The 17,589-nt window shown below is 39.1% G+C and overlaps 1 protein-coding gene across 3 annotated transcripts in view; it reads left to right on the top strand.

Moving 5' to 3' along the window:
• The first annotated feature begins 257 nt into the window (after positions 1-257).
• BTBD9 (BTB domain containing 9) overlaps positions 258-17,589 on the top strand; it is a 142,881-nt gene continuing 125,549 nt past the window's right edge. The window contains exons 1-6 of one of the 3 annotated variants that reach the window (XM_064446015.1): positions 260-726; positions 3,662-3,828; positions 10,354-10,564; positions 11,652-12,015; positions 13,648-13,912; positions 16,147-16,366. In XM_064446015.1, coding sequence (XP_064302085.1) covers positions 3,747-3,828; positions 10,354-10,564; positions 11,652-12,015; positions 13,648-13,912; positions 16,147-16,366 — 1,142 coding nt within the window. In that variant the 5' untranslated portion in view covers positions 260-726; positions 3,662-3,746. Of the gene's footprint in view, positions 727-2,112; positions 2,256-3,661; positions 3,829-10,353; positions 10,565-11,651; positions 12,016-13,647; positions 13,913-16,146; positions 16,367-17,589 lie in introns of those variants that run through there. The other 2 variants (XM_064446016.1, XM_064446017.1) reach the window with 2 other exon arrangements.

Genomic DNA, 17,589 nt, shown 5'->3' with positions numbered 1-17,589 from the left:
AGAGGGTGGTGGAGCACTGGAACAGGCTCCCCAGGGAGGCAGTCATGGCGCCAAGCCTGGCGATATTCAAGAAGCACTAGGACCATGCCCTCAGAGATATGGTGTGAGTTGTCCTGTGCAGGGAGAGGAGTTGGACTTGATGATCCTTGTGGGTCCTTTCCAGCTCAGGACATGCTATGATTCTATGATAAATAAAGCACAGCACTGAATAGCATGTAGCACCTTGCCATTTGGAGGGGTTGAGCTTAATGCAGAACAGTAAAAATTAACCAAACGGTTCTCCTTAGGCAGGCAGAGGTTCTCATCACTCAGGACAGAACACGCGCGGACCGGCGAGTGACTGGCCAGCACAACGTCACGCTTAAGCAAAGGACTCGTCTATTTTGAACGAGGCCGAGTGCCCCCGCAGAGGAGCGCGGCGGGGAAGCTTCAACACTCTTACACCGGCCGGGCGTTCCGGCGCCCCGGCTCCCTGAACGCGTGCCCGCTTCTGCCCCGCCCCGGCCCCGCGGGGGCCGCCTCGCTCTGCGGCCGGAAGAGGAACCCCGCCGCCGCGCGAACGGAACGACGGGGGCCGAGGCGAGCCGTTCCCGCGACGTTCCCGCCAGTGGTCGCTCACGTCAGCGCGCGGGAGGACGGCTGCTGTTGCTAAGTGACATCAGCGCGCCGGTTGACGTAGCGACAGCGGCGGGTCAGGGGGTGGAGGCCTTGTCGGCGGCGGGGCCGGTGAGTCCCGGGGGAGGGTCGCGGTGGGTGCGCGGCGGCCGCGCCCCCCTCTGCGGGCGCGGCTCGTGACGACCGGGCGGCGGCCGGGGCCTCCCCTGCGGTGGGTCCGCCGCTCCTGGGCGGGCCGGCGTGCTGCCGCCGGCGGTGGCTCCCAGCGGGCGCGGGCAGGTCCTCCCAGGAGCGGGCCGGGGGAGCGCCGCCTGCCCGCGGGGAGCAGCCGGCCTCGCGGGGCGGCGGGGACGGAGGGGTTCACCTGAGGCGCCGTTTCGTGGCAGGGGAGGGGTCGGCCCCCAGCGCGCCGGCCTCCCCGGCGCCTCCAGGCTCTGAGGGCGGCGGCCCGGCCTCCCCGGGTGCGACCTTGGGCGGACCGCCGGCTCTCGGCCTCCCCTCCTCCGCGGGGCGCCGCGCCGCCCCCCCCTGTCGCCCCCTTCGCCTGCGCTTTGCGAGACCCTCTTGGGGCCTTTTTTTTTTCTTTTAAATATTAGTTCAATGTTTTGACCCTTCGATAGCACACGCAGTGTTTTCACGGGTTCTTCTGACGTCTTAGTGCTTAACTACTCTCGCAAGTTATGCACTGCCGTGTTTCACTGAAGATACTTTTGACTTAGAAGAAGCTGTCACGTTATCAGACTTTAAAACAAACAAACAAATCACTTGATGGTAACTTGTTAGCAATGTGCCTGTCATCTTGCTTGCCCAGCAATGCTCTTTGCTCACGTTACTTTTAAAGCACAGCCCGCAGACTTCTCCCGAAGCCCTGTGCTGGGGTCACTTAATTTCTTATGTGTTTTAAAATTTAATTTGAGCCTACTCACGATGCAGGTGTATTTGGGATGTCTTTTGTTACAAATCTGTAAAGCAGGTGCTTGAAGTGTAGTGTTCTGTTGGGGTCTGTTCACTCATGTTTAAAAAAAATGCGTTTTCATAAATGGTTTTTGAATACACTTAGATAATACAAGCCAATGTGATAACATGGTACTTGCAGGTTTTGTAATTATGTAAATGTTTACCTAATAGATGTTATTCTCTAAACCCAGGAGATCTTTGTCAAATACCTATTTTCAGTTTGCTGGGTGGAGGTGTGGTTACTTTCCAGTTCATAAGACTGCCTAAAAATATTTTTTCTTCCTTCTCCTCCCTTGCTCCCTTAAACATATACTTTAAAGAGGTGAGAGTGTTTCTTATGGGAGAATTCATAGATCAAGGTCTCATCTGTTTAGCAAATTAAATACAGTTTATTTTTCCTGCTGGCAGGTATGATGGGAAGAATAACAATAATTTATACTTGTTGAGAGAGGCTCATTACGTTGGTTATGTATTTAAATAAATGAAGCCTCTATATTTCTGTATTTCTTCACCCTACTGTTTGTTTTGTTTTCCTGTTTGTAAAACTAAAGGCTTGCACAGGAGGAAGATCTGCAACTGCCTGAAGTATTGTAAGAAAAAAAGAGCCCAAATGAAAAAAAAAAAACCAAAAACCAAAAAACCTCCAACACCTTTAGCTAGCAAAGACACTTAGAGAACTTTGGGTGTGTTTTGGATTTGTGGGGACTAAAATGTGTGTGATGCAGTTTGTACAGAGCTGGTTTAATTAGGACGCTTCTGGGAAGACGGTGTTCTCAGGGACATTGATGCTGAAGCAAAAATGTCAGGATGAAATTTTTGTGGCTTGTAATGAACAAATGAATGGCAATATATTACCATCAGCTAAATCCAGTTGGCGGCCAGTCACAGGTGGTGTTCCCCAGGGCTCAGTTTTGGGGCCAGTTCAGTTTAATATCTTTATCAATGATCTGGATGAGAGGATCGAGTGCGCCCTCGGTAAGTTTGCAGATGACATTAAATTGGGCAGGAGTGTGGATCTGCTAAAGGGTAGGAAGGCTCTGCAGAGGGACCTGGACAGGCTGGATCAATGGGCTGAGGCCAATTGCATGAGGTTTAACAAGGCCAAGTGCCGGGTCCTGCACTTGAGTCAGAACAACACTACAGGCTTGGGGAAGAGTGGCTGGAAAGCTGAGCAGCGAAGAAGGACCTGGGAGTGCTGGTTGACAGCCGGCTGAACATGAGCCGGCTGTGTGCCCAGGTGGCCAAGAAGGCCAACGGCATCCTGGCTTGTATCAGGAATAGTGTGGCCAGCAGGAGCAGGGAGGTGACAGTGCCCCTGTACTCGGCACTGGTGAGGCTTCACCTCAAGTACTGTGTGCAGTTTTGGGCCCCTCACTACAAGAAGGACATTGAGGTGCTGGAGCGTGTCCAGAGAAGGGCAACAAAGTTGGTGAAGGGTCAACAGAACAAGTCTTATGAGGAGTAGCTGAGGGAGCTGGGGTTGTTTAGCCTGGAGAGGAGGAGGCTGAGGGGAGACCTTATTGCTCTCTACAACTACCTGAAAGGAGGTTGCAGTGAGGTGGGTGTTGGTCTCTTCTCCTAAGTCAGTAGTGATAGAACAAGAGGAAGCGGCTTCAAGCTGTGTCAGGGGAGGTTTAGCTTGGATATTAGGAAGAATTTCTTCACTGAAAGAGTAGTCAGGAACTGGAACAGGCTGCCCAGAGAGGTGGTGGAGTCGCCATCTGTGGAGGTATTTAAAAGATGTGTAGGTATGGCACCTCAGAGTATGGTTTAGGAAGCATGGTAGTGTGGGTTGACGGTTGGACTTGATGATCCTAGAGGTGTTTTCCAACCTTAATAATTCTATGATTCTATGATCTTTTTTTGATGGTTAAAAAAAATGAATGGTCAAAATGAAATTGATGGCTCAAAACCAATAAATTCTAATGCTATGTTCTAACTTTGTTAGAAGTTTTCCCATAGAATGGAGGGATTTTTCAAAACTTAATTTCCACAAAAATTTTAACTGAGAAATATGCATCTCTCTCACTTTTGCTATAGACTACGTGTCCCCCGTTTCTGATGATGTATATTTCATGCATTGTTTCAGGAAATGGTACAGGTGTTGCTGTGCAGCTGGATGTTGCTGAATAGCATTTCTATGAGCTTGGTGTTCAATCTGTCCATTGTTCAGAATGGCAAAGAACCCTAATTTTCAGGAAGTTGGCCATCTGCCTACAGGCTACGTCCAGTGTAGATCTTCAGACAGCTTTACTGGTGAGTGGACCAATGTATGTTCTTGAGATTTTAACTTAAGGGTTGAATTGTATGCCAGTTCAACCAGGTTGTATCAAGTTCATTAATACCTATTTTATTTGTGTGTTATTATATAATCTGCACTTAGTCTGTTGTTGTAGCTAAATTTATTCCTGCTCTTCTATCTGAGGAATAAGTCTCTCAGCAGAACTCAAAACGTTAGCACTACAGCGCTGTTGTGCTTTAGCCCCAGCCAGCAACTAAGCAACACACAGCGGCTTGCTCACTTCCCCCCAGTGAGATGGGGGAGAGAGTTAGAAGAGCAAAAGTGAGGAAACTCATGGGTTGAGATAAGAACAATTTAGGAGGGAAAGCAAAAGCCACATGTGCAAGAAAGGCAAAACAAGGAATTCATTTGCTACTTCCCATGGGCAGGCAGGTGTTCAGCCATCTGCAGGAAAGCAGGGCTCCATCACACATAACAGTTACTTGGGAAGACAAATGCCATAATTCTGAAGGTCCCCTCTTTCTGGTCTGGAATATCCCTTTGGTCAGGTGGAGCCAGCTGTCCCAGCTGTGCTCCCTCCCAGCTTCTTGTGCCCAACCCAGCCTACTCACTGGTGGGGTGGGGTGAGAAGCAGAAAGGGCCTTGACTCTGTAAGCACTGCTCAGCAGGATTTAAAGCATCCCTGTGTTATCAAAACTATTTCCAGCACAAATCCAAAACACAGTCCCACACTAGCTTCTATGAAGAATATTAACTCTATACCAGCCAAAACCAGCTCAAGTACTTAAGTAACGGCAGAGTATTTGCAGATGAGCAGTGCATAATTTTCCATATGCTCTAAGTCAAAACTTTTTTGTTACTAAATTGCTTAGAATGCTGTCACTGAATGGTGTGGTTATTTACTGTTAATCGGAGTTAACATCTGCTTTTCTTTCTCAGTGGCTATAAATTCATACTGCATCGATTATATTATTATTGAATACTAAGTAGGACCAGTCAGTTCCTTGGGCATGCAGATATTAATACGGTGTCAAGAAAATTTTTTTCTCAGTGTTACTAAGTAGGTACAAGTGGGATTGTTCATATGAAAATCAATGTGATTTACATCTTTTATGTATTTCAGATTTGTAGTTTTTGTGTAGTGTCATGGATAATTTTTTTTCTTTCTGTAATATTATGACTTAGATATGAGAGAATTTCTGTGAAATAGCATGAAGCTATGTTAATGAAATGCTTAATCAGGAAAGTTAAGGACACTTGAGAATTAGTGGATTGATGGTGTTGAAAAATACAGGATGACCTTATGCTTAAGGATTATCTTGAGCAAAATGTTGTTTTCTTCTGAGTGCTTTTCTTAAGCTAGAGAGGCATTCATATAAGTGCAGTATCTTTTTCTCTTAAAGCATTTCAAGGCCATTTCAACACTTTTTCTCTCTGGTGCCTCAGATTACAGAGAGTAGCTTCATTCTTCTGGGTGTGATTACGGAAAACCTCAGGACTGTATAGAACAAAGATTTTTTTACATTATTAGATATCTTTTATGGGAGTAAAAGGGTGAAAAGTATAGGAAATTAATGTTGGAAAACAAGTATTTCATTCTTTGGAGCATTATTTGGCTTGTGCTTCAGTGCTGAATTGCATTTTTTCTGGTACTGCTGGAACAGAGTAAATAAATGATATTTGTAACTAAATTCTAAATATTAATGCTTCTAGCGGGTTTTTTTAGCCTTGATTTAAAATAAAAAACAATAAGAATGCCCCCAAACAGTTTTGTTTAAACATTATTGCATGGGTAAATCCTCTCAACTGTTGTGAGATTGAAAGAAACCATGACCAAAAATTTATATACAGCTCTAGTTTTTTAGATTTGTGTCAAACTACAGAACTGCTTCTTTTACTGTTAGTGCTTGTGAGTGCTTTACATGAGTAAACATAAAATCCTTCACAAACTTAAGTAACTTCAGTCTGAACAGTTGTATTATTAGAACACGTATTTTTTTCCCTTTCTGTTACAATTTTCACTCATAGTCAACTTTGTGATTGTTATTTTGAAGTACAAAGGAGCTTCTGCAGTGAGGGTTCTGACAGAATCGAAGTATTTACTTGGGCTATGATCTGTGTATGTTGAAATAGTTACTAAAAATTCCTGTTTCCTGAGATATTAGCTTATTGTACCAGAATTTATGAGAAAAAAGATATTTTAGTACAGAAAGACATGTATATACATTTAAAAAATCCAAACAATATGATTTGAAACAATGGCATGTTTGTACAGTAGTGTTTCTGTCACACCTACCACGTTTTGTGAGTCTATGGTAATAGAAATTGTAATTAAATAAATTCCAGCAAAATATTATTTTAAAGCATAGCAAAATATTTTATGAAGTAATGAATTACAAAAAATGGAAATACTACTCAAATCCTTTCCAATCGACTGAGAACCGATTCCTATTTCTATAGAAAATAGCAGTGTAAGAGAATTATATTTAGAAAATTCCATTTTTGTAATTCTGACAAAATCTGTATTATCTTTATAGGTACAAACTAGATGATGGAGGAATTCAGTGTTTCAAGGGTATGAAATTGTTCGCTCAGTGTTTATAATCCAGACTTATTTAAGAAAATTTTTAATTCTGGTAGTAGTCTGTTTACTTGCATTTATTCCTAAAGTCTCAATAGGGTTATCAGTTACATAACCATTTTTCACTTATTTTATATTTAAAAAAATTTCCAAATTATTAATGAACGATTTCTTAGATTCCTTTTTCTGTGCCTGGTGTAAAAACATTTATTCCGTGTTTAATTGGAACAACACTGCTTTTTCAGAGGACTCTCTAGTGATAGCCCAAATGAGGGGGGAAGTGACCTAGTACCCATCTTTATTGCAGCTCTGGTCTGAGAGTTGTTTAGTAAAGATGTCATTGGGATTTTGCTGTTGTTGCTGCATTTTCTAGATCACATTTTTGTATGCCGTAATACAGATTACTTACTAAACAGAAATCTAGTAAGCTGAAAACTGGGGGGGGTTGTGTTGTTGTTTTTCTAGCCGTGACACATTGTGTAATAGTGCATATTGCCTTCGGTAGTAAATACTAGGCCGTGTTTTTCACATGCTCACAGTTGAAGATGGCCACCAAGAAGCCTGTCTTCTGGTGGGGTCTTGGACAGAAGTAATCTGTAGGCCTTCTGACTTAACAGATGCCTTCTGAGATTGTTTCAGTTTTAATGGCACCTCAAACTCACTGAGGAGACTGTTTTACTTTATTTCTACGGCATAAGCAAAGCTGCAGCAGCTGATTCCTGCAGCGGTTAATTAGCTCTGAATACCTCCTGGAAATAGGTTATGGTGCTAGCAAGATGTTTGTAAATGGCTTTTGATCTGAAATTTGTTAAATGCTCTTCTTTGACCGCCAGGAAGAGTAAAACCAATATTCTCTGAAAGGGGTGACATAGTTTGATGACAGAAGATACCAGAGGGATCTTCAAGAAGGTTTTGCCAAGCTCCTGGCAGCATTTGTCTTTTTTTTTTTTTTTATCATGGCTAATGCTTTGAGTTGCAACTAGAAGAATACATGTTTAGCTGTATAGGGAAGTTGTGAGCTCATAGCAACTTGCCACAATGAAAGCAGTATATTACTTCCTTAAATGAGGAACATGCAGATTGCTTCAAGGGTTGCCTGAATTTGTACCATTAATTAATCCAGTCTGGGAAGATCAGAAGTCATGCATCGTTTGGTTCTATGTTTTGAAGGCAGGACTGCTATCACGGGGCTGCTGTATATGGAAAATCCACAATACACATGAAATTTGCGTTGGAAATACATAGTAGTAAACAAATAAATGAGTTTGCTTCTTCCATATACTAGCATTACCCACAGAAAGCATGTAAGGCATGTATGTAGTTTTCATAAGGTTACCAGTTTCCAGCACTTCATGTCATTCCAGCATCTGAAAGGCTCCTCAGCCAGAGGCTTATAGCCACCATTTGAGTCCTGTATTCCCCATGATCAGCATGCACTTGTTTGGAACTGGCAATTTAGAATAGTACGTTGTACCAACAATTTGGAGAGCGTTAAACGTCAAAACGAGTTTGTCTTGCAGCTTACACAGAGGGATTTCTAAATTTCTACTTCCATCGCTTGCTGTAGTTCAGAGTCTTGATGTTTATAAGGACTGGCATCACTGGCTTGTTAGCAAGCCTCCCCAGTTCAGACTTTGCCCCATTCTGTACGCTGATTGTTGTTTAGAGAGAGGTTTATGTCCCTTTGAGAGGAAAGTGTGCTTTTGATTTTGTTTTTTTAACCTGAAATGGAAACAATTTTCCCTTGAACTTTTCACCCTATTGGCACATGATAACATCAGCAGCTACTGGAAGCAAAGTTAGTGTGTACTGATGGCTTTCCCTTATCTTCACCACTTCTATAGTTTCTCAGACCTGTTCTTAGTTTTTAGAGATAAGAGTGGATGGAGGTAACAACTAAGTGGAATGTAGAAAAAATGGAATTAAAAGCAGATTTTAAAACCAAAATGTGCCCGTACTAGTACATGTGTGAAGTATCATAAATGAACTTCCTTAATCAATCAAAATCAGAACTAGCAGAAGAGAGATAGTACAGAGTTGCTTGGTGATGTGCAGGTAACTTGTATGTAATTGGGTTGCCTGACTATTGTGAATGAAGATCAACATCAGCAATTATAGACTTGTGAGGTGCAGAAGTCTGGAAGGAGCATCAAGGCTTCAGATTTGCAGCTGAGTAACAAATACATCCTTTTGTCTGCTCCTTTGGTGCAATAAAAGTTTTTATATTTTGAGGACATTTCAATTTTACTACTCTCTATAAACTCTCAAAAATTATGTTGTGATTAATGATATTGCTAGTATAAATAGATGCAACTGGACTGATGGGAGTTAAGTTAATCTTGTTTCTTACAAAGTAAACGTTACTGGAAGTGTATGTGGCATAAATTTGTTCAGTACAGAGTTGTCTTAGCTACTTGGAAATTAACTAGTGCCAATGGAAGAAACAGTCTGTTGTTATGAAAACCCATACATATTAATTTACTCTTGTGTCAGGATGGAAGAATGACTGTACAGTCTTCTGTGTTCCCATGGTTAGGCTGCTTCCAGTATCTCGGCTAGTATTGTTGGTTCCACGCTGTAACGGCTACATGGGCACACAGCTTCTAATTCAAGTAGCAGAGACAGCCTGAGGAGCGCTGGGTTTTTGTTCCCATTTGTGCTGTGATCTGTATTATCAGTTAGGTATGCTGTATACTTCTCAAATCTGATTTTCCCTTTCTGTCATTTCTTCTAGTTTATTTTAAAGTTCTTTGGGATCACGTTTCTACAGCATCTTGATTTTGGGTTAAGCGCTTACAGTTGTTACAGAGGTGCAAATAATACTTAATGCCCTGTGCATGTGTTTTTCTTTTCTTTGCTGGGGTAGGAGTGAGTGGAAACAGACACGTATTTTCTCATAATACTTTTAAAATATAGCTTAAAAATGCAATCATGTCAGGAATATTTCACTTGAGAGATTAATGTGTTAGCTGTGTGCAGGGTGTGGCTTCATAATTTTCCTGCTTCTTGTGGTACATCATCTTTCTTCAGCACTAAGTATGTGCCCATTTTGAAAAGCGGCTAGTCATTAGAGCACGGGAAGTGTCTCTGAAAACATGGATGGTTATTATCTGAAATAGGCAACCTCTCTTTATTTAAAAGTAAACTGGAGTGTCACAATAGAAGCTGATTTAAGACCTGAATTGTCCTGTGGATGCTCTTGCCACTGAAACTACAGAAAGCCTCTGTTGCTGAAATAAACCAAAACCAGCAAAACTAAAACCTCTTGTGAATTCAGAAGTAACAAAATAATGCCACAGAAGATATGACTAATGCATTAATCTATATTATACATTAGTGGAAAGTCTCCTGCTTTTATGACTGAGTAGTATTAGGGGGGTTATTTCCTTAAATATATGGGCGAAAAAAAGGCACCAAGAAAACTGAGTGGAAAGGGTAGGAAAATTGAATTGTACATTGTAAAGTTTTGGTCTTGACAGACCTTGTTATTTGTTAAAGGTTATCCTGATTGTTTATTTTCTCCCAGTTCTGGAAAGTTGATCAGAATTCTCCAAAAACACTGGCGTTTTTACTCGTCACTGATTTTAATAGAGACTTGGGAGTTAAGACTATGCGTCATCGGTCACATTATTATGTCTTTATAATTTATGTGCATTTTAATTAATGTAAAATTGCTTTCTAATGGTAATTTTGTTTAAAATTGTGTAATTTATAATTCATTTCATTGGAAACTTTTATTTTAAGTAAATAGATTGACAGAACAGCAAGGCTAGAATTGTTGATGCAAGCTGCATCAAGTCCTTTTGTAAATGAACTTGAATAGAAAACCTTGGTTTCATTTTTCTTGTAATATATGGTAACTTACACCGGTCGCTTTTTTTGTAATTACAGCTTGATCTTTGGTGCTTTTTAATATTTGTGCCCTTTACAATACTGGTTGTTTTCTTTTTCCCTTTAGGCTACCAATATCACCATTCCTCCAAGATGAGTAACAGCCATCCGCTTCGTCCTTACGCGGCTGTGGGTGAGATCGACCACGTTCACATTCTGTCAGAGCATATTGGTGCTCTAATGAATGGGGAAGAATATAGTGACGTTACCTTTATTGTAGAAAAGAAACGTTTTCCGGCACACAGAGTGATCCTGGCTGCTAGGTGCCATTATTTCAGGTGAAGTATAGCTTTTTGTCAGGCTCACAGGAAATTTTCATGCAGATAAGATAAACATTGTTTTCCTATGAACTTTTCAGGGTATAATCATCTGTCCATTGAGCGTGACCTTTTCTGTGTGAATGTTTCCCAGCACATCAAATCGTTGTGTCCAAATATAAAAAGATAAATACCATGTCATGATGTTATTCTTTTGACCTTCATTAAATTGGGTTTTGAAGGTAGTTTCACAAATTCAAGAGAAAGATAACTTCAGAACAGAAAAGCTCTGCTGTAAAATTGTTTTGATTTCTCAGAGTATGGGTGGTGTGCTTCTATGGAATATGCTCAGAAAGTTTAATTTTGACATGTTGGAACTGAGTATTTAAAGAGGTCGACTGATACAGGTTAGAATACACATATTTTAAAACTAGGAGTAATACTACTCCAGCTCTTTTAAGAGCTGGGCATTTTTCACTCTAAATGTAATTAATAGAACTTCCTGATAATCTTCTTCCTGTTAATTTTGTCAGAGGGATAAGCTAATAACTAAAGTAATGTGTGAATGCAAATTGTGTTCAAACTGTCTATCATATTTTGAAAAATAATTGTGAGTACTTTCATTTTTCTCAAGATTCAGGATTTCATTGGAGGTGCCGTGTGCTGGGTTTAGAGGAAGGAATAGAGGATCCAAGAACACTGCAGTTAGCTAATCTGCCACTCATATTGGCAAACTATTTGTTTCACTTCTTCACTTTCTGAAAATTTTTCATTATTTATTTTTCTTACTGTTGGCACTATATTTAAAAAAAAAAAGGGTATGAGAATCATATCTCAATTTCTGCTTTGCAAGGTATTGTTCAAAGTAGAGATGGAACAACTGTGTAGGATAAAACCATGATGCATTAGAATATTATTCTTGTGCAGGTGCTTTCAGAGCAGAGCTGTACTTTAAATGCGAAGTATAAAGGTTTTTCTTTTGTGGATTCTTAAACCATATCCCATTTGTATTCCCCTTGCTGTAAATAGTCCTTTATTAGTTTCTCTTTCTACTTTTTGCCTGGTTTTTGTCAGGGTATAAATTTCTCAAATTTTGTCTTCCTTATAGAGCATTATTGTATGGTGGAATGAGAGAATCTCAGCCTGAAGCAGAAATTCCTCTTCAGGACACCACTGTAGAAGCATTTACCATGCTGCTGAAATATATTTACACTGGTCGTGCTACACTACGAGATGAGAAAGAGGAGGTTCTCCTAGACTTCCTAAGCCTAGCACATAAATACGGCTTCCCAGAACTGGAGGATTCAACGTCTGAGTATCTTTGCACAATACTTAATATTCAGAATGTCTGTATGACATTTGATGTTGCCAGTCTTTATTCCCTTCCCAAATTAACTTGTATGTGCTGTATGTTCATGGATAGAAATGCCCAAGAGGTGCTCTCCAGCGAAGGCTTCCTATCACTTTCTAAGGTATACATTCTGTTTGCCCTTTTTTCCCCCGGAATGTTAATTTTAATCTGTATTCAACTTCATGATAAAATACTAATGGGGGCACCAAATAAAAGTTTATAGGTTAGTTAACAGGTATAATTTTATACTAGTGAAACTGTGACAGTTGGAAACGATCAAGCCAAGCTGAACCGAAAATCCCAGTGATCTGTTCTGAATTAGGTATTTAATTTTGATCAGTCAGTATAGCTAAATATAGTAAATCTGATGGAGTATTCTAAAAGGTGGGAGCAGGCAATCTAATCTTAATTTTGTTTTTAATCTGTTCTTGAAATAATATCATTTGGCTTCTGACTGCTGCTCAGGGGATATAAAGTAAAGATTTGAAAATAGCAGAAGATACTCCATTCTATTAATTTCTTGATATACACTGCCTCATTTTTCTGCTGCATAAGCTAAAGCATTCTGGAGGTTGCTGTGATTTATATTGCTGACTGTCATCGTGTTCTGAAATTGCATAATAGGGTGGTGGTGTAGGGTCATTTGGGTTTTTTGCGTGTTGGTTTTGATGTTGTTGTTAGATGCATAAATGTGCCCAAGTCAGGCTGCTCTGCGACATTGAACTTTTCCACTTATTCTGGAGTGGTCTTTGAGCTGGTCATGATAGTGATAGAGTGTTTTCAAGTGGTGTTCACATGAAGCATTTTGAATGAATGATGGTTTTGTTATTTTTTTTTAAAGTGTTCTTAGTGGGAAAGCTCTGATGGGTCTATTCTTTGAGCACATTCTGCTCCACTGACCAACTTACTAGTTGTGTAGGGGGAAAAGAAAAAGTTTTTTTCCCTCTTCTGTACTCTCTAACATGCAGTTCATTAAATCTGAGCTCTGAGAGCACGTTATCAATAACAAAACTGGCAAATACTGTTCATCAGGCAGTGCATACTTTATGATATCTCCAGCATAGCCAGTCCTGCTATATATGAGAGACTTATCCTTTTCTTAGGCGAACTCCTAATTATTCTGCTAGCTAAGTGAAAATCAAAAAGCTGTTAAATTCTTTTTGTTCTCATTTTGCCATCAGTGGGTTTTCTTCATGAATAAGAGCCACTGAACTTTTTACATGCTAATTCTAAGTTGGTACCAAAAGTGAGAGAGAAATGGCAGGGGGTGAGTGGGGGAACCCCAAATAGATAGAAGTGGTTTAAAAAGGTGGTTCCAAGCCACACTTCATTTTTCTTATTGGCATTCTTACACCAGCCTAGCTTTAAAGGAATGCTTTGAACTATACTACTAAATCCCCAAACTACTTCTTATATTGCAAAGGAAATTCGAAGTAGTAACTGGAATTAAATTTATTTGAATAATTCTCTACATTTCAGTTCTGACTTATTTCTACTAGTGTGTGTAATATCACCTATTATTTACACAATGGATTCTATAATTCTTGCATAAGTAACTAAAACAAGATGCAGTTTCACGTAGTCATTCCTTTGGAGATTATTTTTGATAATGACAAGTTAAAATAACTATTAATTTTTGTCTTAATTTCCTTTTTTCCCCCTTTTTTTAAAAAAAAACCAACACCCACAAACATTTAATTTTATTTCTATTTATTGGGGTTTTGTGTTGTGTTTTTTTTTTCTCCTCTTCCAGGCTGCTCTTCTAAGTATTGTACTGAGGGACTCATTTGCAGCTCCTGAGAAGGACATTTTCCAAGCTTTGATGAATTGGTGTAAACATAACCCCAAGGAAAACCATGCTGAAATCATGCAAGCAGTACGTTTGCCACTAATGAGTCTAACAGAGCTACTAAATGTTGTAAGACCTTCTGGATTGTTGTCACCTGATGCCATCCTCGATGCCATTAAGATTCGTTCCGAGAGTCGGGACATGGACCTCAACTACAGGGGCATGTTAAGTAAGTATCAGGTTTATTGGGTTTTTTTCCCCATTTAGTGACTGTAGTTGTCTGGAGGATGTGGTTAATTTGTGTTTTGAGCTTTTATCTATTATTATGTATTTTAGAAGGCTTACATAATGAAGTATCTTGTTATGTACTGTTCTTGCCACTTCTATTTCTCCAGTAATATTAGTCAGTGTATTTTCTTGCTTTGGATCTCAGATATTGGTCAAACACAAATGCTGTAATAGAAGTGCATTTTCTTAGGGGAAGTATTTTAATAGAAAAAACTTCGCAAAACCCATTAAAAATCAAAATGCACTGGCTGTGGGATATATGACATGTAAATGCTTTTATGTTGATGGTGACTTTTCTACTTCTTGAAGGTTTTAATCTTTTATCCACTGCTTTTGATTTTTCTCTTACTCTTTACATGCTTGCCCAAATACTATAAACAAATCTTCCAAAATTTTATTAATGGAAGCCTAAAAAGTGAGAGAACCCTTTTGTTTGACTTTAGCCTGTGCTCTCTGTTAATTCAACAAGAATATCTAACACTGAGCCTTAGAAAGATATTATTTTGCTGATGTGTGATTTATAGAGTATTTGCCCCACAGCAAAGAACAGTTAAATGTTCTTTGAGAGCCTTCACTGTAGTCTGTCAGTCATGTATGATGAGCCCTGAAAATAACTACTTTCTCAGAACTGCATCTCCCCTTTGTTCTCTCTTAGTAGTTACGGATATTAATATTTAAACATATAAGTTTAATATTATGATATTGTAAAAGTCTAATGCAAGACATTCTGTTGACAGCGCAGTAGATAAATTTGAAAAAGTGAAAAGGTGTTTTCTGAGTTCTCTTTTGCATGTTTATGTCTCAATAATAATATGCTCCTAATCTCAAATTTTCTAGCTTTGTCAAAATCACAGCTTTTTAGGGAACTGAATTTCTGTGTTGTTTTAGTACTAGGTCAGGCTCTTGAGACTTTTTATGTTTGTTGAAACATTGATGACTGCTTGCAATTTTATAGTTGTGCATTTGATGTTTTTATGCAGTAGTACTACGATACAGTTAAAATTTTACCACTTCAAATCCTGTTCTTTAAATGTGAAACTTAACATCCTGTTAAAATTCATACTTCTCTTGCCAACCTGCCTGAGAATTTCAGGGGCAGCTTTTAATCAGTTAGCTTTCAGATCATGTTTTACAGAGTGTCTCCTCAAACAAGACTGCTAAAAATGTCTTTTTTACAGGGTGGTTTGTCAAGGTATTGTTTTGTAGCTGGAGTTAGGGATTGTTATCCCCAGTTATCTTGACGGAAGATCTGTTCCTAGGACATAACAGCTTTATTAACATGAAATGGTGGCATAAAAAACTTACTTTACCAAGTTGGTTCAAAGCCCAAGTAGCCAAAAGTTTCCCATTTCACTCTGGTTCATTTAGCTTTGCAGAGTACTGGAAGCTTGTATAGCTATCAAAATAGCTTGTATAGCTGTACCACTGTATATACTACTCTGCAAATTAATGATGCATCCACATCTTGAATATTTTATGTGATTTTTAGTTTCCTTCCACTTTAAACAAAAAACCCCAGTTAAAATTAGAATAAAAAATGGGAAAGAAAGGGTAAAAAAAATATTAAAGATATAGTTGAGAGGTTGATCACAAGGAGACACTAAATAGACCAAAACTTTAAAACCAGAGGAAGGTGATGATTGAATGAGGAAGGTGCCATAGAATTCTGTAAAATCATGATGGGGACTGAGAATATAGATACTACATACTAGGAAATTATCACTACTTGTTATTACCATAAAGACCTAGGGGGCATCAAATGAAATGGAAGAAGCCAAATTTCTAAAATGCCTCTCTGTACTTTTGTTCTTCCTTGAGCGTGTGTTTGTGGCCAAGAAAGGATACTGGCAATATGTCTTTGTTCTGCCCTAGTCATAGAATCATAGAATGCTTTGGGTTGGAAGGGACCCTTAGAGGTCATCTAGTCCAGCCCCCCTGCAGTGAGCGGGGACATCTTCAACTAGACCAGGTTGCTCAGTGCCCCATCCAACCTGGCCTTGAACGTTTCTAGGGATGGCGCATCTACCACTTCTCTGGTCAACCTGCTCCAGTGTTTCACCACCCACATTGTAAAAAATTTCTTCCTTACATCCAGTCTGAAATCTAATACAGTTGATGTTCCTTATTTGCAGTATGAGCATGTAAAAATTAGCAGTTATTTCTTTTTCTTCTTAGTACCAGGGGAAAATATTGCAACAATGAAGTATGGAGCGCAGGTTGTAAAAGGGGAGCTGAAGTCTGCTTTGTTAGATGGGGACACTCAGAACTATGACTTGGATCATGGCTTCTCTCGACACCCGATCGATGATGACTGCCGTTCCGGAATTGAAATTAAACTAGGCCAGCCATCAATAATCAACCACATACGAATACTCCTGTGGGACAGAGATAGTCGGTAGGTGCCAAGTTGACACAAAAAGGGAAGGTAATGCATTTTGTATTGGTTGTAATACATCAATGCAAAACATTCATTAAATATTTTACAGAAACGGCATGATACAGTGTTGGAGATGACAATGACAAGTTTTATTTGAAAAAACCCAGTTTTTTAAATGTACTCTGGTTGTTTACACACCAGACCCTATTTTGTGATACTAAACTACCTCATAGTATTTCAGTGTGTCTTCATGAAATAATTTATATTACTAAAGAAAGTTTACATCATTTAAATGGTTTTGTTTTCTATTTGCCACTTAGTCCTCAACTGCTTTTCTGTTTGAAAAACAATATTCTAGTTTTTTGCATAAAGCATATTTTTACATAATTACGTTCCAAACGTTGAAAGAATGTTCAGATTCTTTGAATATATCAAAATTGTTAAGAAATAACTCACTTTGACAATAATTCAGAGACAGTAAATTTTATTTAGAGTGTGAATTACTGACTAACTACAGTAGTTATTAGAAGCTACTTCACGGTGAGACTGGTGAAGTATGAACTATCATGGATGCCTTAGCCAATTTATGCTCAGCTACTTTAGATTGTTATGGAATGCATGAAAGATCAATTTATGCATATTTGAACAATTGAGTGGCTGCTTAAGTAGGAAAATTGCACGGTTCTTTTTATCTGACAAATTGAAAATATTAATCTTAACTTGCCATGACAAGGATTTTACAATTTAGTAGACAGCTCCTGCAGGTATTCATAAGCAATTTTCTATTAAAAATAATAAACCAAGCTACTTATACTTTTAACACATTATTACCTTTCTGATAAAAGATTAATTTTCTATTACTTCCAGAATAACAGTTTAGAGATGCAAAACAGTTGCATTTTGTTTTCTTAACTAAGCTGTGTTATTTTAGAACAGGGTGTACTAATGTCATATTGTTTTTTAATTTTTGTAAATTAAATTATATTAAAAACATGAGTTACAGGTATTAATAGTTCAAAACAAACTGCATGCATTCTTAGCTATGTAATTGTTTCAAGTAAGTTCACCTGATTTCAGTTCAACGGAAATTTATGCTTCTCCTCTATTCCTTTTGGAAAAATTGAAAAGTAAAACTTTGAAGGTACAAGAAACTACTTCATACAATATTATACTACTTGCCCCAGAAGATCAACTAAATTTATAAACCAATTACCAACCAATTTTCTAAAATTTGAAAAAGT

This window comes from Phalacrocorax carbo, chromosome 3 (assembly GCF_963921805.1).
Source record: "Phalacrocorax carbo chromosome 3, bPhaCar2.1, whole genome shotgun sequence".
NCBI lineage: Eukaryota > Metazoa > Chordata > Aves > Suliformes > Phalacrocoracidae > Phalacrocorax > Phalacrocorax carbo.
This window is presented reverse-complemented; position numbering and strand designations above follow the sequence as displayed.